The following is a 20,130-nucleotide window of genomic DNA, read 5'->3' as shown; positions in this document are numbered from 1 at the left end:
AATCCAATGCACCGCTACAGACTAGGGACCGAATGGCTAGGCAGCAGTTCTGCGGAAAAGGACCTAGGGGTTACAGTGGACGAGAAGCTGGATATGAGTCAGCAGTGTGCCCTTGTTGCCAAGAAGGCCAATGGCATTTTGGGATGTATAAGTAGGGGCATAGCGAGCAGATCGAGGGACGTGATCGTTCCCCTCTATTCGACATTGGTGAGGCCTCATCTGGAGTACTGTGTCCAGTTTTGGGCCCCACACTACAAGAAGGATGTGGATAAATTGGAGAGAGTCCAGCGAAGGGCAACAAAAATGATTAGGGGACTGGAACATATGACTTATGAGGAGAGGCTGAGGGAACTGGGATTGTTTAGTCTGCAGAAGAGAAGAATGAGGGGGGATTTGATAGCTGCTTTCAGCTACCTGAGAGGTGGTTCCAGAGAGGATGGTTCTAGACTATTCTCAGTGGTAGAAGATGACAGGACAAGGAGTAATGGTCTCAAGTTGCAGTGGGGGAGGTTTAGGTTGGATATTAGGAAAAACTTTTTCACTAGGAGGGTGGTGAAACACTGGAATGCGTTACCTAGGGAGGTGGTAGAATCTCCTTCCTTGGAAGTTTTTAAGGTCAGGCTTGACAAAGCCTTGGCTGGGATGATTTGATTGGGGATTGGTCCTGCTTTGAGCAGGGGGTTGGACTAGATGACCTCCTGAGGTCCCTTCCAACCCTGATATTCTATGATTCTATGAAAAAGAATTCTGACAAACTATATTTGGATGCCAGTATTGTATGTAATTACCATGCACATTATGCCATGTTCATTTTTAACCTGATTGATAGGAAAAAAAAAAGAGCTTTTGTTTAATTTACAAAGACTCTCCTCAAGTCAATGTCTGTATCTGATCCAAATTTGACTGCTTATGCAAATAGCTATGAGTGCTTATGTATGCTCTTGCTTCAGTCACAAGAGTATTTTCAAACTGGGTTGTCACACTCCTTAGAAAGCTAAACCCATTGCCACTAGTTAGGACAAATCTGAGTCTCTCTCTCTCTCTCTAACTGATGTCAGAAAAATACAGGTACTTTGAAATCATTCCTGGCTCACTTTCTAAGGCAAAGAAAGAGGCCTAAAAAACCAGTCCCACACTCCTCCTTTCAAGGGAAAGACAACTCTCATGAGAAATCTCTCAAGAAAAATGTAAGGAAGCATCTAGCGCGGGGCACCATAAAATGTACTGCTAGCTAAGCAAGCTTGATTTACTATCCTGTAGCTTGTTAGTCTCCCTCAGTGCCACACGGGGACAGGCTTCAGCCATTTCTCATACAGTAACAAGATATTAGCAAGGAAAATGAATCTGACAAAATGATCCCCATAGATCCGTCTCTCATCCAAAGTAAGGATAATGCAAATTGCCATAGACTGAGCTTCAAGACTATGTACTAAAATTGTACTGTATTAAAATTTTCATGTTGGGGAATCAATTGGAGGTACAATTCCCTTCTTCTTTGTACCTCCTAAATGACATCTTCTCAAGAACTAGAAAACCTGCACAAACTTTCGAACTCCCTTCCCAAAATTGGATCAGCTGATCTACTCACTGGCCAATTTAGGGGCAGGCCTTATAAGAATATTTGCTATCCAGAGATCAGTCTTACAACTCCGCATGCTGTTCTCAGGCTTTCTGCAGAATTACCATTTGTTAGTGCTCCCCTCTCCCCACTGTGTGGATCTTGTCTCTGGCACATGACAGATCAGATGTTAGAAGTTCAAAGCTCCACCCTACCAGCTGGTGCCACATGACTTCCTGCCCAATCCAGTGGCCAATAACTTCTAGCCAGTTTCCTTTCTTTCCATATAATGGTTCAGAGCTCCATTCAGCAGCTGTTCTATATTTGGTGCTTACCTGGTTAGATATCCCTTTCCACCTCTCTTCCCTCAGCTAAGTGCTGATATTCAATTTTTTTGTATTTTTTTTCTATTTTCTTTTAAAGAAAATGTTGGTATTTGTCTAAGTTCAGCTGGTTTGCTGATGTGACCCTGCACTAGTCTTCCATAATGTCTTTGTTTGGCTTGGCTTATCCAAGGTGACAGTTCAGGTTATTGTTAGTGGGTTTTTTCCCTCCAGTTCAAGTTGCCTTAACAGGAATGGAGAAACTCCACACTGGCTTCCAGAGATGCCTCAACAGACAAATGCCTGCCAACAGTGAACATGTCTGGTCTTTGTACTGCCTGAGGGATGATCATGACTTGCATGAGGTGTGGGATCTGCTGTAGGTTATCACTTTGAGCCATCAGATCCTCTGACAAGTGCTTTGGTCTCTGTAACCGGGCTCAGACTCACTGGCGGCAGCTCCTGCTGGTCGTCTCAGGGAATTAACATTCCAGCCTCCGGAGCGCCCTTTTCAGGCCGGTGTCTCGCTGCCACTGCTGGCCCCCATGTCCCTCTCAGGACCCCGGTGCACCTTTACCTGCTGCCCCCTGGCAGTACCCCCACAGTTCTGGGTCTCCCCCTCCCAGGGGAACCCGCCCCCACTATCCCCACTTTGCCTCAGTCTTAGGCTACTGCCAGTCACCAACTAGCCCCTGCTTCCTGGGGCAGACTGCAGTATAAGCCACTCATCACAGGCGAGGGGTTTGGACCTGCTGCCTCTGCCTACCTGTGGCTGCCCCTGCAACTCCCGTACCTAATAGGCCTTCCCAGGCCTGCAGCCTGGGGCTTTCCTAGGCCAGAGCTCCCCGGCTCCCTTGGCCTTTCCCCAGCCCTGCTCCAAACTAGGTCCTCTATTCCGGTCTCTGCAGCCAGGTCCCTCCCTCTTAGGGCTAGAGAGGGAGTTCCTCTGCTCCTGGCTTCCCTGGCTTTTATAAGGCCCGCTGGTCTGTTTGGGGCGTGGCCCCCAGCTATGGCTGCTCTGCCGATCAGCCCAGCTTTTCCCCTGCCCCAGCCCTCTCCCAGGGCTGTTTTAGGCCCTTCAAGGCAGGAGCGGGTGGCCACCCCGCTACAGTCTCCTTCAGGGTTCCCCAGATGTCTGAAACTAGTTTGGTTTGTAAAGTCTGATGGAAGAAATTCTCAAGGAGAGCAGAGTTGAGTGTGACTGCATATAAGACTGGTACATCAAAGCAGAGCTATGATGAGCTGAAGGGCCCTGGTGATGTTTAACTCCAGTTCAGAGACTGAGGCATTGAAGCATCTTGGAAGCAGAGATAGAGTCATATGTCTTGGTGGGGAGGCACATTAAATCCCCTTGATGCCTGTGTGCCAGGATGTCCTGGATCTCAGCTCTTTCCAACTCCTCTCTCTGTTTGCAATTAATCTAGTTGCTGGGACCACCTCAAGAGGCTGGGAACAAAAATGTACTATGGTGGTTAAACTCAGATCATGATTGCCAGTGCCTTGCTTCTTATTCACGCTCTTAGCATCTATTTCTCTCTCTACTTTAGGAAAGAGTAAGGAATCCAATGAATCAAAAAGGTGCTTTGGCAATGCATGCACCCTCTCTTGAGGAGAAAGGGAAGAAAACCGTTCAAATATCACCAACTCTGCATACTTCTAAGTAGAAAATATCCTATGTACTTAATAGAGTAAAATCAGCATTCAATGATCTACTATAGCTGAAAAGGGGGGAATAGTTTATGTTTCCTGTTCAACTGCATATGACAATGGCAGGTGTAGCCATATAGTGCTCTCTCTCACACACACTTAGACCTTTCATTAACGGTTGTTAACCACCTATGATGAGCTGCTCAGGATCACAGAACATGGACTTAACAAGCCTATAAAGGATTGCTCATGGATGTTCAATATAGCCCTTTTGAGAGAAGAGGGTTCCTGTATTACAGAGAGTATTTACTCAGTGACCCTACACTGGGTAGACTTGGGAAGGAGATGAGATTCTGAGGCATTTCTGAGTAGTGCTTTATGGTTAGCACTTTGAAACACACAACTACTTAAACCTTACCTGTGTAAGGATTATTTAGAATGATCTCAGTCAAGAATTGTATTAATCATAAATGCATTCTGACACACACGTGACATTAGGCAGCCTTCAGTGATAGTTCTACTCTTACAAGGCAGTCATGGCTGCTCCCTATGCAGTGCTATTAGACCAGGTGTCATGAATGAATTAAAATTTCATCTATAATATCTATTTCCAAGTTGAGTTACAACTCTTTCCTCCCTCTGGTTTGTCTTACATAGCTTGGAATCTCTCACTGTGTCTGTCTGTCCTGGTTTTTCTTTTTCGGTTTCCTTAGCAGAGGTACCTCACTTTACCTCTGTAGTTTCCAAAGAGTATCACTATTCTGAGGATGCTTACCTTGGAAGAAAGAGAAAATTACTTAACTGTAATTGTAGTTTCCTAAAAACAGTGTCCTCAGATCTTCACCAAGAGTGCACCATAACTCAGTTCCAGTATCTATGTATCTGTCGTACACCACTGCCAGTTAAGATGGCCACTCACCTGCATCCCCCTCCAAAACTAGTCACAGTATAAAGAAATAAACAGAGAAAATGTCAGCCACTGCCTAGAAAGGATTTCACTAGACCGCCGCATCAAATCTGGTGCAATCAGCAAAACAGACCAACACCAGAACCTCACTCACCCTCATGCTTATCAGTGCAATGTCTGTGATCAGTATGCCCCAGTATTATTGCCCAACCTAATCTGCATCATGGCTCCCTAGCTGAATGACACAGTAGGACAGCTGTTAGCTCACCTCTCCACACCCCGTCATTAGATCCAGGGACAACAAATCTGAAGGTGGAATTGCCATTCTTTTCCTTTCTCACCCACTGCTGCCCGTGCACCAGTGTTCAGTGCTTTTCAACCAGATGTGTAGCAAGTAAGTTGCGTGATTGCTCTTTCTTTTTAAAGCATATCCCATCACTTTGCATGTTTTTATGTTATGGAGCATTAGAGAAGAGGTTTGCAGGGTTGGTGAGAGGCAGAGGTAACACACATAATTAGAATTGAAAAAAGATTAGTGGTATGCAAACAAAGAAAGGGATAACACATGGGTGATCCTAAAACATGTTTCCCCTTATGCTTGACATTCTAAATAATTTTCGCACCAGTTATGTGTTTGCTCTATCCAGGCTTTCATTAAGGATTGCTAATCACCTATGATGAGCTGCTCAAAACTACAGAAGAGGAGGTTATTTACTGTAACTGGAGCTTTCTTTGAGATGTGTGGTCCCTATTTGGATTCCAAACGTGGGTGTGCGTGTGTGCCCTGTGCTGGAGCCGGAACAGTTTTTTTAGTAGTGTCCATTAACCCACAAGCACATCGTCCGCATGCTCACATCCGAGGCTATAAGAGGCCATGTGGGTTGCTGGTGCTCCAGTATCCCTCTTACCGGCTAGCAAAGTAGGCCATAGCAGAGGCAATGGAGGGTGGGTATTGGAAGCCAAATAGGCCCGACATCTCAAGTTGGAGAAGGTAGTTCAGGAGGATAGGAATGGAGATGGAGTCTAGTGGCTGATGTTGTCAGCGTGCCCAGGTGGTGAAACACTTCTATTTCACCTGATAGCGGACGCTGGTGGGTGGCTTCCTGCTGTGCTTGAGAATGTCATGCACTGGGGTGGAGCATGCTCTGTTTGCTTGCGAGCTCCATCCAAATACCGTGGGATGGACCAGGCTCAGGTTGCGATGTCAGAGTCGGCCTAGCGTCTGTATGAGGAGATCTGGGTGAGGGCAGAGGTGGATCCGGTGATGAGCAGAGAGGTGGAGGAGGTCCATGAACCAATGTTGGCAAGGCCAAAAGAGGACTATCTGTATGAACGTCACTTGTTCCCATCGAATCTTGTGCAGGAGGGGAATGGGTAGAAAGGCATAGTGGACTTCACTGGGGGGGCAGGAGAAAGTCATCGCCCTGTGAGTCTATCCCAAGTGTTGCTCTGGAACAAAAGAGGGGGAGGTTTTGGTTCTTGTCGGTCACGAACAGGTCCCGATGCCAGGTGCCCCAGCAGTGGAATTCTGAGCATAGTGTGGGATTGTGTAGTTCCCACTCGTGGTTAGCATAGAAGGACCGGCTGAGCATGACCTGCCAAGCATGTCCGCGAGGGAGTTGCTGGCGCCTGGAAGGTACATGGCCTGTATCATGACATTTTATCTGATACATCATTCCAGAGTTGGATGGCCTCCACACACAGAGGGGGCAATCTGGCACTGCCTTGCTTGTTGATATATAAAATTGCCACCATGTTGTCGGATAGCAGTTGAATGTGATGTGATTGTATAAGGGGAAGGAATGTCTGACAGGCAAAATGGACAGCTCGCAAAACCAGGATGTTGATATGCATCCTGGCCACTCTTGGTGTCCAGAGGCCCTGGGCCGTATGAGCATCCAGGTGGGCACCCCAACCTGTAAGGGGGTGTCCATAGTTAGAGTGGTGCAGGAGGCAGGAGGTGTAACAGGGTGCCTATCAGTACCTTGGGCAAGTCAGTCTACCAGGTGAGGGAGGCCAGGATGAAACAGAGGAGAGGGACGGACTTGTCCAAGGGGTCTGTCTGCGGTTTGTAGATTGATCTGATCTATAATTGAAGGCAGTGCATATGGAGGTGGGCATAGGGAATTATAGAGGTGCAGGCTGCCATGTGATCGAAGAGGGAGAGGCATTCGTGGATGCAGGTGTGTGGTTTGTGGCATAAAGTGATGAGAGAAGTAAAGATGGTAAACCGATCTGCCAGGAGGAAAGCCTGGCCCACCAGAGTGTCCAGGCATGCCCCAATAAATAAATAAATATCGCAAAGAGTCTGGATAGCTCAGAGGAGGTGGTTGCCTGACGTTGCCAGTAGGAGCCAGTCGTCTAGGCAGGGAAACCCGGAGTGGCGGAGGCATAGCATGTGGGCTGTGACAATGGTGAAGACTTTTGTGAATACATATGGATTGGTGGCGATACCGAAGGGAAGGTCATGGAACTGATAGTGGGAGTGACCAACCGTAAAGTGGAGAAACTTCCAATGAGAAAGAGGAATTCTATAGAGTACCCCTGGTGAATGATGTCCAGTACCCAGTGGTCTGTGATGATCTTGCCCCAATTGTGGGGAAAGAGGGCAAGACGGAGGGGTAGGGAGACATTTACGGATCTTGGTGAGAGTGTCAAAATTGTTGCTTAGACTGACATAGCAGGAGGGTTGAGAGAGCAGAGGTTATAGTGGCAGAATAATGGGGCTATTGAGCATGCTGCTGATGTCATGATAGCACTTGTTGTCTTTGGAAGTAGAGAGGGAAGAGGCTGGGGTGTAAATGCCAAGTGACTGCAGAGTGGCGCGAGAGCCTTTGAGTGAGTGCAGGGACTCTTCCGTCCTGTCACTAAAAAGTTTCTGGTTATCGAAGGGGAGGTCCTCAAGAGAGGTCTGGACAGTTGGAGCAAGGATTCACGTTGTAGTATGACTCCGGTCACCAGGGAGCGTGAGGTGATGTCAGCAGCATCACCCACTGCCTGGAGGCTCACCTTAGTAACCAGTTTGCCCTCATCAAATAGTGTCTGGAACTCATGTTGTTTGTCTGGCAGAAGAAAACCCTGAAACTATGAAAGTTTGGAGTATGTGAGAAAGTTGTACTTTGCCAACATGGCCTCGTAATTGGTGATGCAGAACTGGTCCAGCTTCTTCGCCGCTCTGTCTGGGGTTTCGTGAGTGTGTGTAAGGGTGGACTTTAGGTGGTGTTGGTGAGTGCATTCCATCGCCACGTGAACCGCCAGTGAGTTGGGGGTGGGGGAGTGAAAAGGAAGTCTGTTCCTTTCGATGGGACGAAGTAGCATCACTCTGCTGCTTAAAGGAGTAGGGTGTATACCAGTGTATGCCAGACCAACTGTGCTGGTTGCAGCATGGCTTCATGGATGTGGAGGGCAGTGCGGGAGGGTCCCGGCAGTTTCAGGATATTCTGGACCTGGTTTAATGTGTCCTGATCTTCCTCCACTAGGAGGCCAAGAGCTGCTGAAGCAGGTTGTGGTATTGTTTATGGTCATCCAGCGGGGAGAGGGAAGGCAGAATTAGTGCCTCATCTGGTGACAATGAGGCTACAGTGGGACTGGTGGTACGGATAGTACCGGCTGTACTGTAGCATCCTCTGGTTTGTTGTCAACTGAGAAAGGCCTGGTGTGTGGCCGGGGAAGGTTGGTAAGAGGCTACCAGTGGTAGTCCACAGTCCTGGTAACAGTCCCAAGAAGGCCAGTGAGGCCAAGTGTACAGGTTGCCAGGCATTGGCAGGCACCAGGGATAGTGGAGCCATGTGTTGGAAGTAAGGTCATACACCAGTAGATAGGATGATCGGTGCCTGGGATATGTGCAGGTGAGAATGAGGGAATCCAGCTCTGAAAAGTCCTCTGAGTTGGAGGACGGGTCCAATAGGGGCAGAGCCGCCGGTGCAGGGTGGGTGGAAGATATGCATCGTGCTGGGAAAAGAAGGAAGGGTTCATCCACCAGAGAAGGGAGCTCGGTGGTGGCTGGGGGACCAGACAGTAGCGGGGAACCTGGGAACATATGGGAGCAACAGCTCCGCAGTAGGCATCAGTGGTTCCAGGTGTGCAGGGACCTATGCATGGTGGCCTGGAGGGGCCTGGCATCATCAATGGTACCAGAAGTGATGAGGGAGCCGGACCAGTGACCAGGGCCGGAGGCGACACCAGCGGATCGGATCGGTACTTCAACTTATGCTCCGTCTGGGGTTTCTTGGGAGCTGGAGCAGTTGGGTCGGTGCATGACTTCTCACCCGACCCAACTGCTCCAGGAAGTGTTGCCATGCCTTCATGGCTCAGGAAGGCAACACTATGGTTAGGGGCAGTCCCTGTTGGGGAGCCAACTTTACGCCCATGTCCATGTTTCTTAAGCTCACAGTGGGCTGCTGCGGCGGTACCCCTGGGTTTGGTGCCTTGGACAAAGATGGAGGGGCACTCATTGGTGGTGATGGGAGTCATTCCGGCAGATCTGCCAGTCTGGATCTGACTGCGCACGTGCGCACATAAGCTCCTCCATTAGAAACCTATGAAGGCGAAGTTCTCTCACTTCTCTCATTCTGAGCAGAAATGAGCGGCAGATGGAGCAGCAGGTGATGACGTGAGCTTTGCTGAGGCAGTAGAGGCACGGTTGGTGCTTGTCACTCACAGAGAAGGAATGCAGTCAAGAAGCACAGTTTTTGAAGCTGGTTGCCAGGGCATAATCCCTGGAGGGAGGATCTCCCTGATGGGGGAAGGGTCCAATGAGGATAGTAATCAACTAGGAATCTAAACAATAATATCTACACTATAAACAACTATATACAACTCTATCTACTGGAAAAACAGCCAAGCATCTCTTTTAGCAAGGCTAGGAGCACTGAGGAACAGGGATTCTGACTCTGGCCATGCGACGATAAGAGGGAACTGGAGCGGTGTCAACCTTCACGGCCTCTGATCGCCTCAGATGCGAGCATGTGGATGACCCACACTGATGTGCAGGTCAACGCAAACTACTACAAAAACTGCACACCCATGTTTGGAATCCATGTAAGGACCATCACTTGAAGAAGAATGTGGGCCTGAGAAGCCTATGAAGGTCATATGGATGTTCAATATAACCCTATTGACAGAAGAGGGTTTCTGTACTAAGAGAGTATTTACTCAGTGACCCCACTGAGAGGGAGATGAGATTTTGAGGCATTTCTGAATAGTGCTTTATGGTTAGCACTTTGAAAACTAGATGTGTAATGCATTATGGTAGAAAGGCATATTTGGTAGCCTACCTCTAAGCTTTGATACCTATGCTAGTTTATACTGAGAAATCTAAATCAGCAGTCTCCTAGTCTATTTCCTTTATCTCTCCTTTATGAATTTGTGTGTGTCAAACATAAAGGAAATGGCTGTTGTGTTGAATGGGAGAGTTTGTGCACGTGGTTACTCTGTGACATTCTCTCCTTGTTAGTCTCGCTACTCACTACCACCTGCTTAGTGTAAACTTGAACAAGGGAAGAGCGGAAGTACTACAATGAAAACTATACGTACTGGTATTGTTTGTCATAGTTTCCTTTTTTCTCTTATCTTACTTCACTCACACCTCTCCTAAGGGACTGCTTCTCAGGTAATGAGTTTTTTTCCCAATATATTTCTATATCTGCTTCTGGAAGATTGAATCAGGTAGGTTTGGCTTTATGTTTTGGCTTTGACAGCTATTTGTCTCCTTGCTTTTTGATACCTGAAGCCAAAATGCTTAATGTAAGAACTTGACAATAAATAGAACATTGGAGGCACATTGTGAAGGCTTGACCTGCACTTTCCTAAATTCCTCCCTGTACTCTTTCTGTACTCTTCCACAATATACAAACTCAACAAACTGTCTAACGCATTTATTTCTTTGTGTATCGGGAATAAGATATGCAGTGAAAATGGTATTTTTCCAAATACAGTTTTAGAATTACAATAAGTATATACATAGCCTTAGAAGTGCAAGAATTCACTGTAAATTTTTTTCTTTACAAATGTCCATAAGTATAATTTTTAATTGTACATAATTTAATTGTGCTATGTAGCCTGAACATCTTTCTGATTAGCTCAATCAAAAATTAGTCCTGCCTTTTTTAAAATTGCAAAATGCTATGAAAATGGACTTATGACTTTGGTTCTAAATCAGTTTTATGTTACAATATATTGACAATATATTGAAATAAAAAGAAATAATTGCTTTTCATTACTGTATCAGTAATATTTTTATGTTGAAAACAATTATTTTTTTCAGGATTTTGGAAGCTGCAAGATGTTCCCACCTGACGGATGCAGGTTTTACACTTTTAGCACGGGTAAGGATTATTTTAAAAATGTACAGTTTACCTAATTTTCACTGCTACTGTACATATCTGAATTTATCCAGTCATGCTGGGGAGGATGAGAAGAAAGTAGAGTAGAAGGGAGGCTCCTTACAGGAGGTGGCCAGAAAAGAACCAAAAGAATTGATTTTATTTCTGGAACGTAATTACAAATAACTGGAGCTTGGAATATTTTTTAGAGTGGCTTTCTCCCTTCCCCGCCCCTGCTCTTCTAATTTTTTTCTAAAAATGCATTTAAATGTAGTCACCTGTATTTTTCATACATAGAACAATAATTTTAAAGCCAAAAGCTATAAAATATAATGCAAGCAGGCTTCCTAAGTACAGAAAGTCTCCTTATAGCAGATTGTTCTGTGTGTCAGTTATTGCTGCAAAATATATCTAGATAATATTTTCAATTAAGCCTTAACTCATGCCTATTGACTTCAGTGACACCTCTATAGCGCTTAAAGTTAGATGCAGACTTACTGTGTTGATTTAGGGACTGGATGGAACTGAATATTTAAAGGAAAAAGGTTTCTGTTTTAATGGATCTAATTTTTGTTTCACTCTTTTATAACATTTGTAAGGTTTATTTTTAAATATAACGAAGCACAAAAATGGTTTTATTTAAATAGGAGTCGTGTAACAAACATTTGATATGAACAAGAGCTATTTTAGTTCCATGGACATAGGGGGCAGCTGGGAGGGTACTCTCTAGACCTTTGGAACATGCTTCCTTATCAGGGCTGTAACATCCCGAATTTGTTAGCATGTGCAGGGTTTGGTAGGGCTGGATAATAGTGCTATGTGATCTATATGGGGAGGTCAGTTAGTTCTTGTTGTATTTATGTTGTCTCTGGGTTATTTGATTTTATTGCAGTAATTTTGGGGCCTGTTAAGTATTTCTTTCCCACATTTCAGAGTAGCAGCTGTGTTAGTCTGTATTCGCAAAAAGAAAAGGAGTACTTGTGGCACCTTAAAGACTAACAAATTTATTTGAGCATAAGCTTTCGTGAGCTACAGCTCACTTCATCGGATGCATTTTTCTCCTTTTCTTTCCCACATTGTGGCTTGTTCCATACAAGTACTCAGACAACACTGCTGCTATGTTCTGCCTTAACAAGCATGTAGGTACCAGATCAGACCTCTTTTGCCAAGAAGCAATGAACCTCTGGTCTTTTTGCATCAAGAACACAATTTTGCTCAAAACAGCTCACCTTCCTGGGTCTCAGAACTGTCTAGTGCACCATTTCAGGAGATTGTTCAGAAGAGATTACAAATGGTCCCCTCAGACCTGACATAGCAGAGTCCATTTTTCAGATGTGGGGAATGCCAGAAATGGACATGGTTATTACCTGACAGAACAGGAAATGTCACCAGTTCTGTTTCAGGATGAGTGTTGGTTCAGGGTGTGTATTAGATGCCTTTCTACTATCCTGAAAGGGGAAACTTTTTAATGCTTCCCTCCCACACCCCCAAGTCCCTGGCTTCCCTCCCACACCCCCAAGTCCCTGTGGTGCTGAGAGTGGTGGGCAAACTCAGGCAAGATCATGCTGTTTAATTTTGATAGCAGCAGCCTGGCCTTGATAGCATTGGTTTTCAGACCTGTTAAACCTTTCAGTTTGAAATCCCATAATCCAGGGATGGCCAACCTGAGCCTGAGAAGGAGCCAGAATTTACCAGTGTACATTGCCAAAGAGCCACAGTAATACATCGGCAGCCCCCCCATCAGCTCCTGCCCCCCACTCCCAGCACTTCCCGCCCACCGGCAGTCCCGCTGATCAGTGCCTCCCCCGCCCTCCCCGCACCTCCTGATCAGCTGTTTTGTGGGGGGCAGGAGGCTTTGGTGAGGAGAGGGAGGAGCGAGGGCACTGCAGGCTCAGGGGATGGGGCAAGAAGGGGTGAAGTGGGGGCAGAGGCAGGGGTTGAGCAGTGAGCACACCTGTAGCTCCACCCCCAGAGTAGGTGCCTATATAAGGAGCTGCATATTAACTTTTGAAGAGCTGCATGTGGCCCCGGAGCCACAGGTTGGCCACCCTTGCCATAATCCTTCCTCGGGTCCCAGACATAGTGTCCCAGAACCATGGCCAAACTGCATCCCAACCCTCTTAGCCTGAACCTGATTGGTTATGTTCAGTGGTTAACTACTCAGGAGTCTACTTGTTCTATTGCAATGTGAAATATTCTTTTGATAGCGGAAAGCCCTCCACTAGGTACACTTCATAAAATGGAAGATGTTTTCTGTGTGGTCCCAGCAGAAAGATACCTTTCATTTATGGGTTCCCATTCAGTTTATTCTTCACTACCTGCTTCACATAAAGGAGAAATGTCTTTCTGTCAGTGCCTTGCGGGTTAATCCGGCTGCTATCTTAACCCTTTCATCTATAGGATAGTGGAATGCTGTTTTCTTCAACCCTATAACTGTAAAGTTCTTGAAAGGTTTGGGTAGGCTTTTCCCATGTATTTGAGACCCAACTCCATTCTGGGAGCTAAATTTGGTTCTGTCAGTTTTAATGGGGCCCCCTTTGAACCTATTGCTACATGCTCATTGTTTCACCTCTTGATGAATGTAGCATGCCAGGTAGCTATTACTTTGGCCAGGAGAACTTTAGGCTTTGATGGCTGACCTTCCTTAGATATTATTTTACAAGGACAAAGTTGGTTTGCATCAACACCCTAAATTTCTCTCTCAAGTGCTTTTGGATTTTCATATGCATCAGACTTTACTTATCAGCTTTTTCCCTCCAAACCTCACTCACGCAAAGTTGAGGAAAAGCTCCATACTTAGATGTTTGCAGAGCTGTGGCTTCCTGCCTGGACAGGACTAAAGAGTTTAGGACACTGCAGTTATTAGCTGCCTCTGCTGATAGGGTGAAAGGATAGCCCGTTACATCACAGAAGATCTCTTCCTGGATCTCCTCCCTCCCACATCCGTGTAATGATATTGCCAATGGTCCATGACCTCAAAGTGTTTTAGCACGCTCTACAAGAGGTCAAGCAGCTTTGGCTGCTTTCCTGGGTCATGTTCCCATCAGTGACATTTGCAAGACTGTCTCTTGGTCATCTGCTCATATGTTCGTTGCTCAGTATGCTGTCTCCCAGGCCTCTAGGTACAATGCTAAGTTTGGGAGAGTGGGTGCTGCAGTCCTTGTTTAAGTAGACTCTGATACGCTCCTCCATCAGACTGCTATTAGCCACCTAAAGTGAAATGGACATGTGCAATCACGCAAAGAAGAAAACACGGTTCCGTACTTGTTCAGTAACTATTGTTCTTTGAGAACTATTGTTCATGTGTTCATTCCACGACCTTTCCTCCTTCCCTTGTACATCGGAGGTACAGCAAATACTTGCTTCCAGTGTGAAGGAACTGAGGGAGGAGTCAGAGCAGCTCCATATTGTTATACTTTCAGCTAGCAGCACAAGCGTGCAGAGGTCACATGTGCTGCCCTAACAAGTTGTGCCTAAAGTGGTATGGACATCTGCAGTGCATCTTAAAGAACAACAATTACCGAATAGGTATGTAACCATTTTTATAATGGCAAAAGCATGCATGGATACCTGAAACACTGTAATAATCAAATGTTCTTTCTCCCTTTGTCTGTGCCCCAGTATTAATGGTGATGCAGTTAGGACTATCTGTTAGAATTCAAGATCAAACTGCCACCCTTCCTCTTACTTGTGGTATTTTTTTGTTTTATTTTAATTTTTTAGAATTGCCATGAACTGGAAAAGATGGACTTAGAAGAGTGCATTCTGGTGAGAATCAGTTTTACAAGGAGTATTCATCATAAGTCCATTATAAGAAACTGTAATGCCATTCAGAACATCAGTGCTTTGTGGATTTTTTTGTTTTTTGTTTCTGATAGTAAATGCAGATAATTATTGGGAGGTCTGTATAAAGGGGAATTCAAAAAAAGGTGATTACAAACATTTATCCATTTCCCAGAGAAGTGTCTAATAAACCAGTTTATTTCAGAACCTTCATCTGGCAGAGAGAAATGCCTAACTTTGATGTAGGGATTGGGTTACAAACCTGTTGTTTATGGTATCAAATGATAAAAATGAGCAAAGGAACAAAACGTGGCAGAGTGTACTGGACCTTTAAGAAGGTCTACAAAAATCACTCTTTTGGGAAAAGGGTGGCGGGTTTTTTTTCATCTCACGTCTTCTCTGACAATTGGCAAGGTAACTAAATCTATCCAAATAGCTTGGTGGTAGACTCAGTTCAATTCAGCATGAAGTGACAGTTTTTCTGAAAGCTACCATGTTTTAAGCTCTTCATCCATCTGTTCAGATAAAATTTGGGAAAAGGGGAAGACTTTATTTTTTATCCTCTTTATGGGTTTATAGATCAGAAGGGTATGAATGGAATAAAATTAAACCCCAGTGTACATGTTAAGCTACTTGAACAAAGTGGATTTTTTTCAGCTAGTCAGCTCTATTATTATGTATAAGCCAGTCTATAACTTTGCATTTATGTAGCCAATTGTTTTGTTTCTTCTCTAGATAACCGATAACACATTGATACAACTTTCCGTTCACTGTCCTAAACTGCAAGCATTGGTGAGTTTAACTCTTATAATGTATCTATTAATGAAATATTTTTAAAAAAACATACAAAATAAGGATTAGCTCTCAGCCTGTAGCTACTAGTTTTTTGTTGTGTTGCAACACTGTACAATTTATACTTTTTTACAAAATATGTTTTATATGAAGCTTATTTCTAAAACTGTTTTAAATATGGCATCAAGTACTGTAAGTAGGTTGTCTCAAAGCAACCCATGAATCCCAACATAATCAGAAAAAAGGCTTAAATGTTATAAGGAACCTGTAACCGTCCTTTACTTGTGAGCAATTAGTCAGAATAAAAAGCTACATGAGACAGTTTAAAAATATTTAAAGATGCTCTCTTACATATTTTACCTCTAAAGATTTTTCTAGGAAATCATGAAATTTTAATATACAGTATATTTTGAAACAGATCAAATGATTAATTAAAAAAAGGATAATTGCTTAGCAAAAGTGTATACAGATATGGCCCAATCCTGTAAACAGTCGTGTGTGATTTTCGCAGCAGTGGGTTTATAGTATCTAATGTCAGTTTTTGTTGCCTACATTTTCAAAAGTGACTAGGGATTTTGGGTACCTCATTTTTAAAGAATCCAACTTGAGATATTTTATTGGATCTGATTTTCATAGGGTGGGTGCTCATTTTCTGAAAATCAGGTCACTTAAAGTGACTCAGATTGGCCACTTTGAAATTGAGGTACCCCAAATCACTAGTGGGTTTTGAAAATTTAGGCCTAGTCATTTGGAGCCAACTGTCACACTACCATTTGGCATAAGGAAGGGTGTTGTATTTCATGTGTGGCAGGTCACTGTTCACTATGATATACTGCCTTAAATCTACCTGAAGAAAAGAGATATACTTTATAATCTATGCTTAGGAGGGATTAAGGAAATGTTTACTTCTTCGTTAATTGCGTGGCCATGTCATTGACTTCCTCCGCACCCTCAGCTCGAGGAAGTGTGTTACTAAGGCAGCAGCAGGCTCAGGAAGAGATTTGGCTTTAAAAAGGAACCGAATTTACTACTATATGCAGATTAATCATTCAGTCCCATTCCTAGGTCATAATTCCACACACTGTACGCTTTAGTTCAGTGAATTAAGTAGTCTACCAATCAGACAAGGAACTGTTTACATGTGAGCCTTTATAAGAATATTTTGCCTTTGTGTGCCACGGTATTGAAAATGGCTTCAGTCCAATCTCTGAATCTTTATAGGATCATTTATATCCAAATATATTTTAAACTGCACAAATCTGGGTCAGTCAATCCAAAATATTCATTGGCTTCCTATTAAATAGTGGACTTGAACATATATTGTAATTTAGAAATCACATTCAGTAGAGGGAATCTACTTTTTAAAGAATTATTGTTCCATTTGATTGTCTCATTGTAACCTTACTTAGACTGTATCAAATTATCTATTTGGTATGACTAGAGATAGCATTTTATAAAGAACTCTTGATAAAGCCATCTGTCCCTGTGGCTGGGAACGATATGCTATAGCATCACTTACTTGAAATGGAAAAGGAAGTTTAGAAATTAAACGCAGTTTAGGGATCAAAATGAATGGAGAGGAGTAATTACTATAGAAATCACAGCATTGTATTCTTTTTTATATCATAATCCCATTTATAACCAGTCCTCCTTAGGTACATACAGGAATTTTTTGTGCCTCTCCCAGTACTTCAAAGGAGATGTCATAGGAATTAGCAGTCATGGTTTCTGGATGTTATTCCTCCTTTAACAATCTACTTCACAGGTAATAGGATTGTGATATCCTGTGTCTCAGACAACCGCTGCTGACCTACTTGGAGGTCACAGTCCATTGGCTGAGAACCGGTACAATGTTAATATATATTTTGGCATCTTTATAATACAGAAGGCATGTATTCTGTGATTGTTTAGTAATAAAAATTCAATTTCCTGCCCAATGCTATCCTGTGTGTAGCAGAGAACATTACAAAATGTTCAGGCAGATTGTGTAACGAACACCATCAGGTGAATTGGGAGTGGGGGGAAGCTCACTAATCTTAATTTAAAGTTTTAAATTAATTCACTTTAGCTATGCTGTGAACTCTTTGTGATTGCTTTCTGTGAACATTTATCCAATTGAGCGTTAGTGGCACAAATATTTACAAAGTGCATTTCAAAGTTGCAGAAATCAAATTTTAAATTCACCAGTATTTATATTGGAAGTGTTTCCTTACAGAGCAAATCAGGGAACAGAGACACACACTTACTTGGCAGAATTCAAACACTCCAATACTTTATCTAATCAATTCGTAGAAGTTCAGAAGCATTTGACAGTTTTATGTGATTTTTTTAAACAAATAAATACACTAGAGAAATTGTAATTGGCCTATGGATATTCCATCAGCAGAAAAATAATATCTCATCAGTTATTTTGTTTATACTGTTTGTTAATAATTCATTGTTCAGCTAGCTCAACAAATTTTGTCTTAATTTAATTGGTACATAGCATTTATTTCTAAATAGCAAACCAAAATGTTGACCAGCCCTCTTTATTCTAAGATTTTAAAACTGTAAACCTGACACTTTCTACCTTGTTAACTATGTCCACCAGATTTATCAAGTCTGAAGTATCTTGTGCTTTAATACAGAATATTACATTAGGTATCAGAGTAGCAGCCGTGTTAGTCTGTATTTGCAAAAAGAAAAGGAGTACTTGTGGCACCTTAGAGACTAACCAATTTATTGTATGTTTGCCCCATAAATTCTATGAATTTAGCTGTCTATCCTGTTTGTCTTATTCAGTTTCAAGTCACTGGAGTACAATCTCTCAGGAAACCTGAATTTTATAAGCTGCTTATTTCATAGGATGTGAAACTCTCTTAATTAGCCAGTAGACTGTTGCAATAGCCAAAAGGTCACATTTGTCTTCATATAACCATCCCTCCTTCCTTGAAACCACAGGTCTGTTATAAATAGACTTTGCGGTGGGGGACACAAACCCCCATGCTTTTAACCCTTAGATGCCTGATAATTTCCAGGTTGCCAGCCAAATAAGTGCTCAGGAGGATATGTATACAAGTATATACAGAGAGAAGGCAAACATGAGATCCAAAACATCCAAAGACTGAACCGGAGATAAGAATGTAAACACAGACCTTAAGATAAGAGAGAGTTGACAGGAGTAAGCACTTTCATTTTGTGACTTTTAAAAAATAATAATATATGCATATATTACATGATGTGCTAATACAAAACACATCAATAATGCTGCACCCTGTTGGGTGAAGAAAATGAAAATACAACACAAAGCAGCTGGAATTGAAGAGGAAATGCTGAGATGGTTCCTCTGGAGAAGTGGATGAAATCCCCCTTTGCTCCATCAGACTGATTCAGTGAAAGTTCTAGAGCTGGAGAGTTCTGAGTCCTCCCTCTCTTTCTGGTTTCTGTTTTTCCCCTTTACTCAAAGTTGCAAAGGAAGAACAGATGAGGAGGATGCTACTCACACCGGAGGTGGGCAAACTACGGCCCGTGGGCCGGACTGTCCTGCCCGGCCCTTGAGCTCCCAGCTGGGAAGGCTAGCTCCTGGTCCTTCCCCTGCAGCCTCAGCTCACCATGCTGCCAGGGCTCTGGGCAGCAGGGCTGCGAGAGAAGCCAGGTGTAGTGTATTAAATTGTTCTCTGTAGGAATGTGCTACTTATGGTGTACTACTTAACAGCTGCCAGTCCTGGTGCTCTGAGCAGCATGGTAAGGGGGTGAGGAGTGGGGGGATTGGATAAGGGGCAGGGAGTCCCAGGGGACAGTCAGGGGACAGGGAGCAAGGGGGGGAGGTTTGGGGAGGGGGGCAGTCAGGGGAGAGGGGGGTTGGATAGGCATGGGAATCCGGGGGGGCCTGTCAGGGGGCGGGGGTGGGGATAGGGCACTCAGGGACCAGGAGGGGTTGGATAGGAGGTGGGCTCTCAGGGGGCAGTGGTCCTGGGAGGGGGCGGTCAGGGGACAAGAAGCAGTGGGGGTTGGATGGGTCAGGGGTTCTCAGGGGAGGCAGTCAGGGGGTGAGAAGTGGGAGGGGATGGATGGGGCCAGGGGCCAGGCTGTTTGGGGAGATACAGCCTTCCCTACCCAGGTGTAGTGTATTAAATTGTTCCCTGTAGGAATGTGCTACTTACAGTGTACTACTCTCCATATAGTTTCAGAACCCCGATGTGGCCCTCAGGCCAAAAAGTTTGCCCACCCCTGATATACAGGCTAGTGTCTGCCTGTTAATGGCCAAGAATCCCTCATAAACCAAAGCAAGTACATAAGGGTTTGCCACAGCAGGACGGATTGATTTAAATCAGAGGTGGTCAAACTGAGGGGCAGGGGACAAGAAGCTTTAGGTGGGGAAAAAACATATTTTGCACATTTTACCCACAGCAGTGAATAACTAGCAAAGCTGATTCTTCCAGACATATCAGGTCCTTATTTGCTATGACGCAGTGTGCACATTTAATTGTAAGTATTGACCACAATCACAGTGTTGCTTTTGCTCTTATTACAGTGGATCGGTGGCTCTGTTTGAATCAATGCCTTACTGTTTTTAATATTTAGTGAGAGCTGCATGTTGAATTTTTTTTAAAACGGTCTATGTACTTGTGTGGTGGTGGGGAGCCTAAACTACTCAGACACAAAGAAGGGGGGAACAATCAAATCAGTTTGAGAACCACTGATTTAAATCAAAAAGTTTCAAATTATCACTGTAAATCATGATTTAAATAAGCAACTTTAATTTATTTTAATTGTGATTTGTAGTTGTACTTTTTAAAGTTATTTTGCTAAGCAAAG

General features: G+C 43.9%; 1 protein-coding gene across 2 annotated transcripts in view; it reads left to right on the top strand.

Annotated features, from left to right (window-relative positions):
- Positions 1-20,130, top strand: part of FBXL2 (F-box and leucine rich repeat protein 2) — a 128,696-nt gene that overhangs the window by 96,573 nt on the left and 11,993 nt on the right. For both annotated transcript variants that reach the window (XM_074945489.1, XM_074945488.1), the window contains 3 exons: positions 10,701-10,761; positions 14,482-14,526; positions 15,277-15,333. In XM_074945489.1, coding sequence (XP_074801590.1) covers positions 10,701-10,761; positions 14,482-14,526; positions 15,277-15,333 — 163 coding nt within the window. The remainder of the gene's footprint in view (positions 1-10,700; positions 10,762-14,481; positions 14,527-15,276; positions 15,334-20,130) is intronic.

Source organism: Natator depressus, chromosome 2, assembly GCF_965152275.1.
Source record: "Natator depressus isolate rNatDep1 chromosome 2, rNatDep2.hap1, whole genome shotgun sequence".
NCBI classification, from domain to species: Eukaryota; Metazoa; Chordata; order Testudines; family Cheloniidae; genus Natator; species Natator depressus.
The sequence above is the reverse complement of the archived record's forward strand: the minus strand, read 5'-3'. Positions and strand labels throughout refer to the sequence as shown.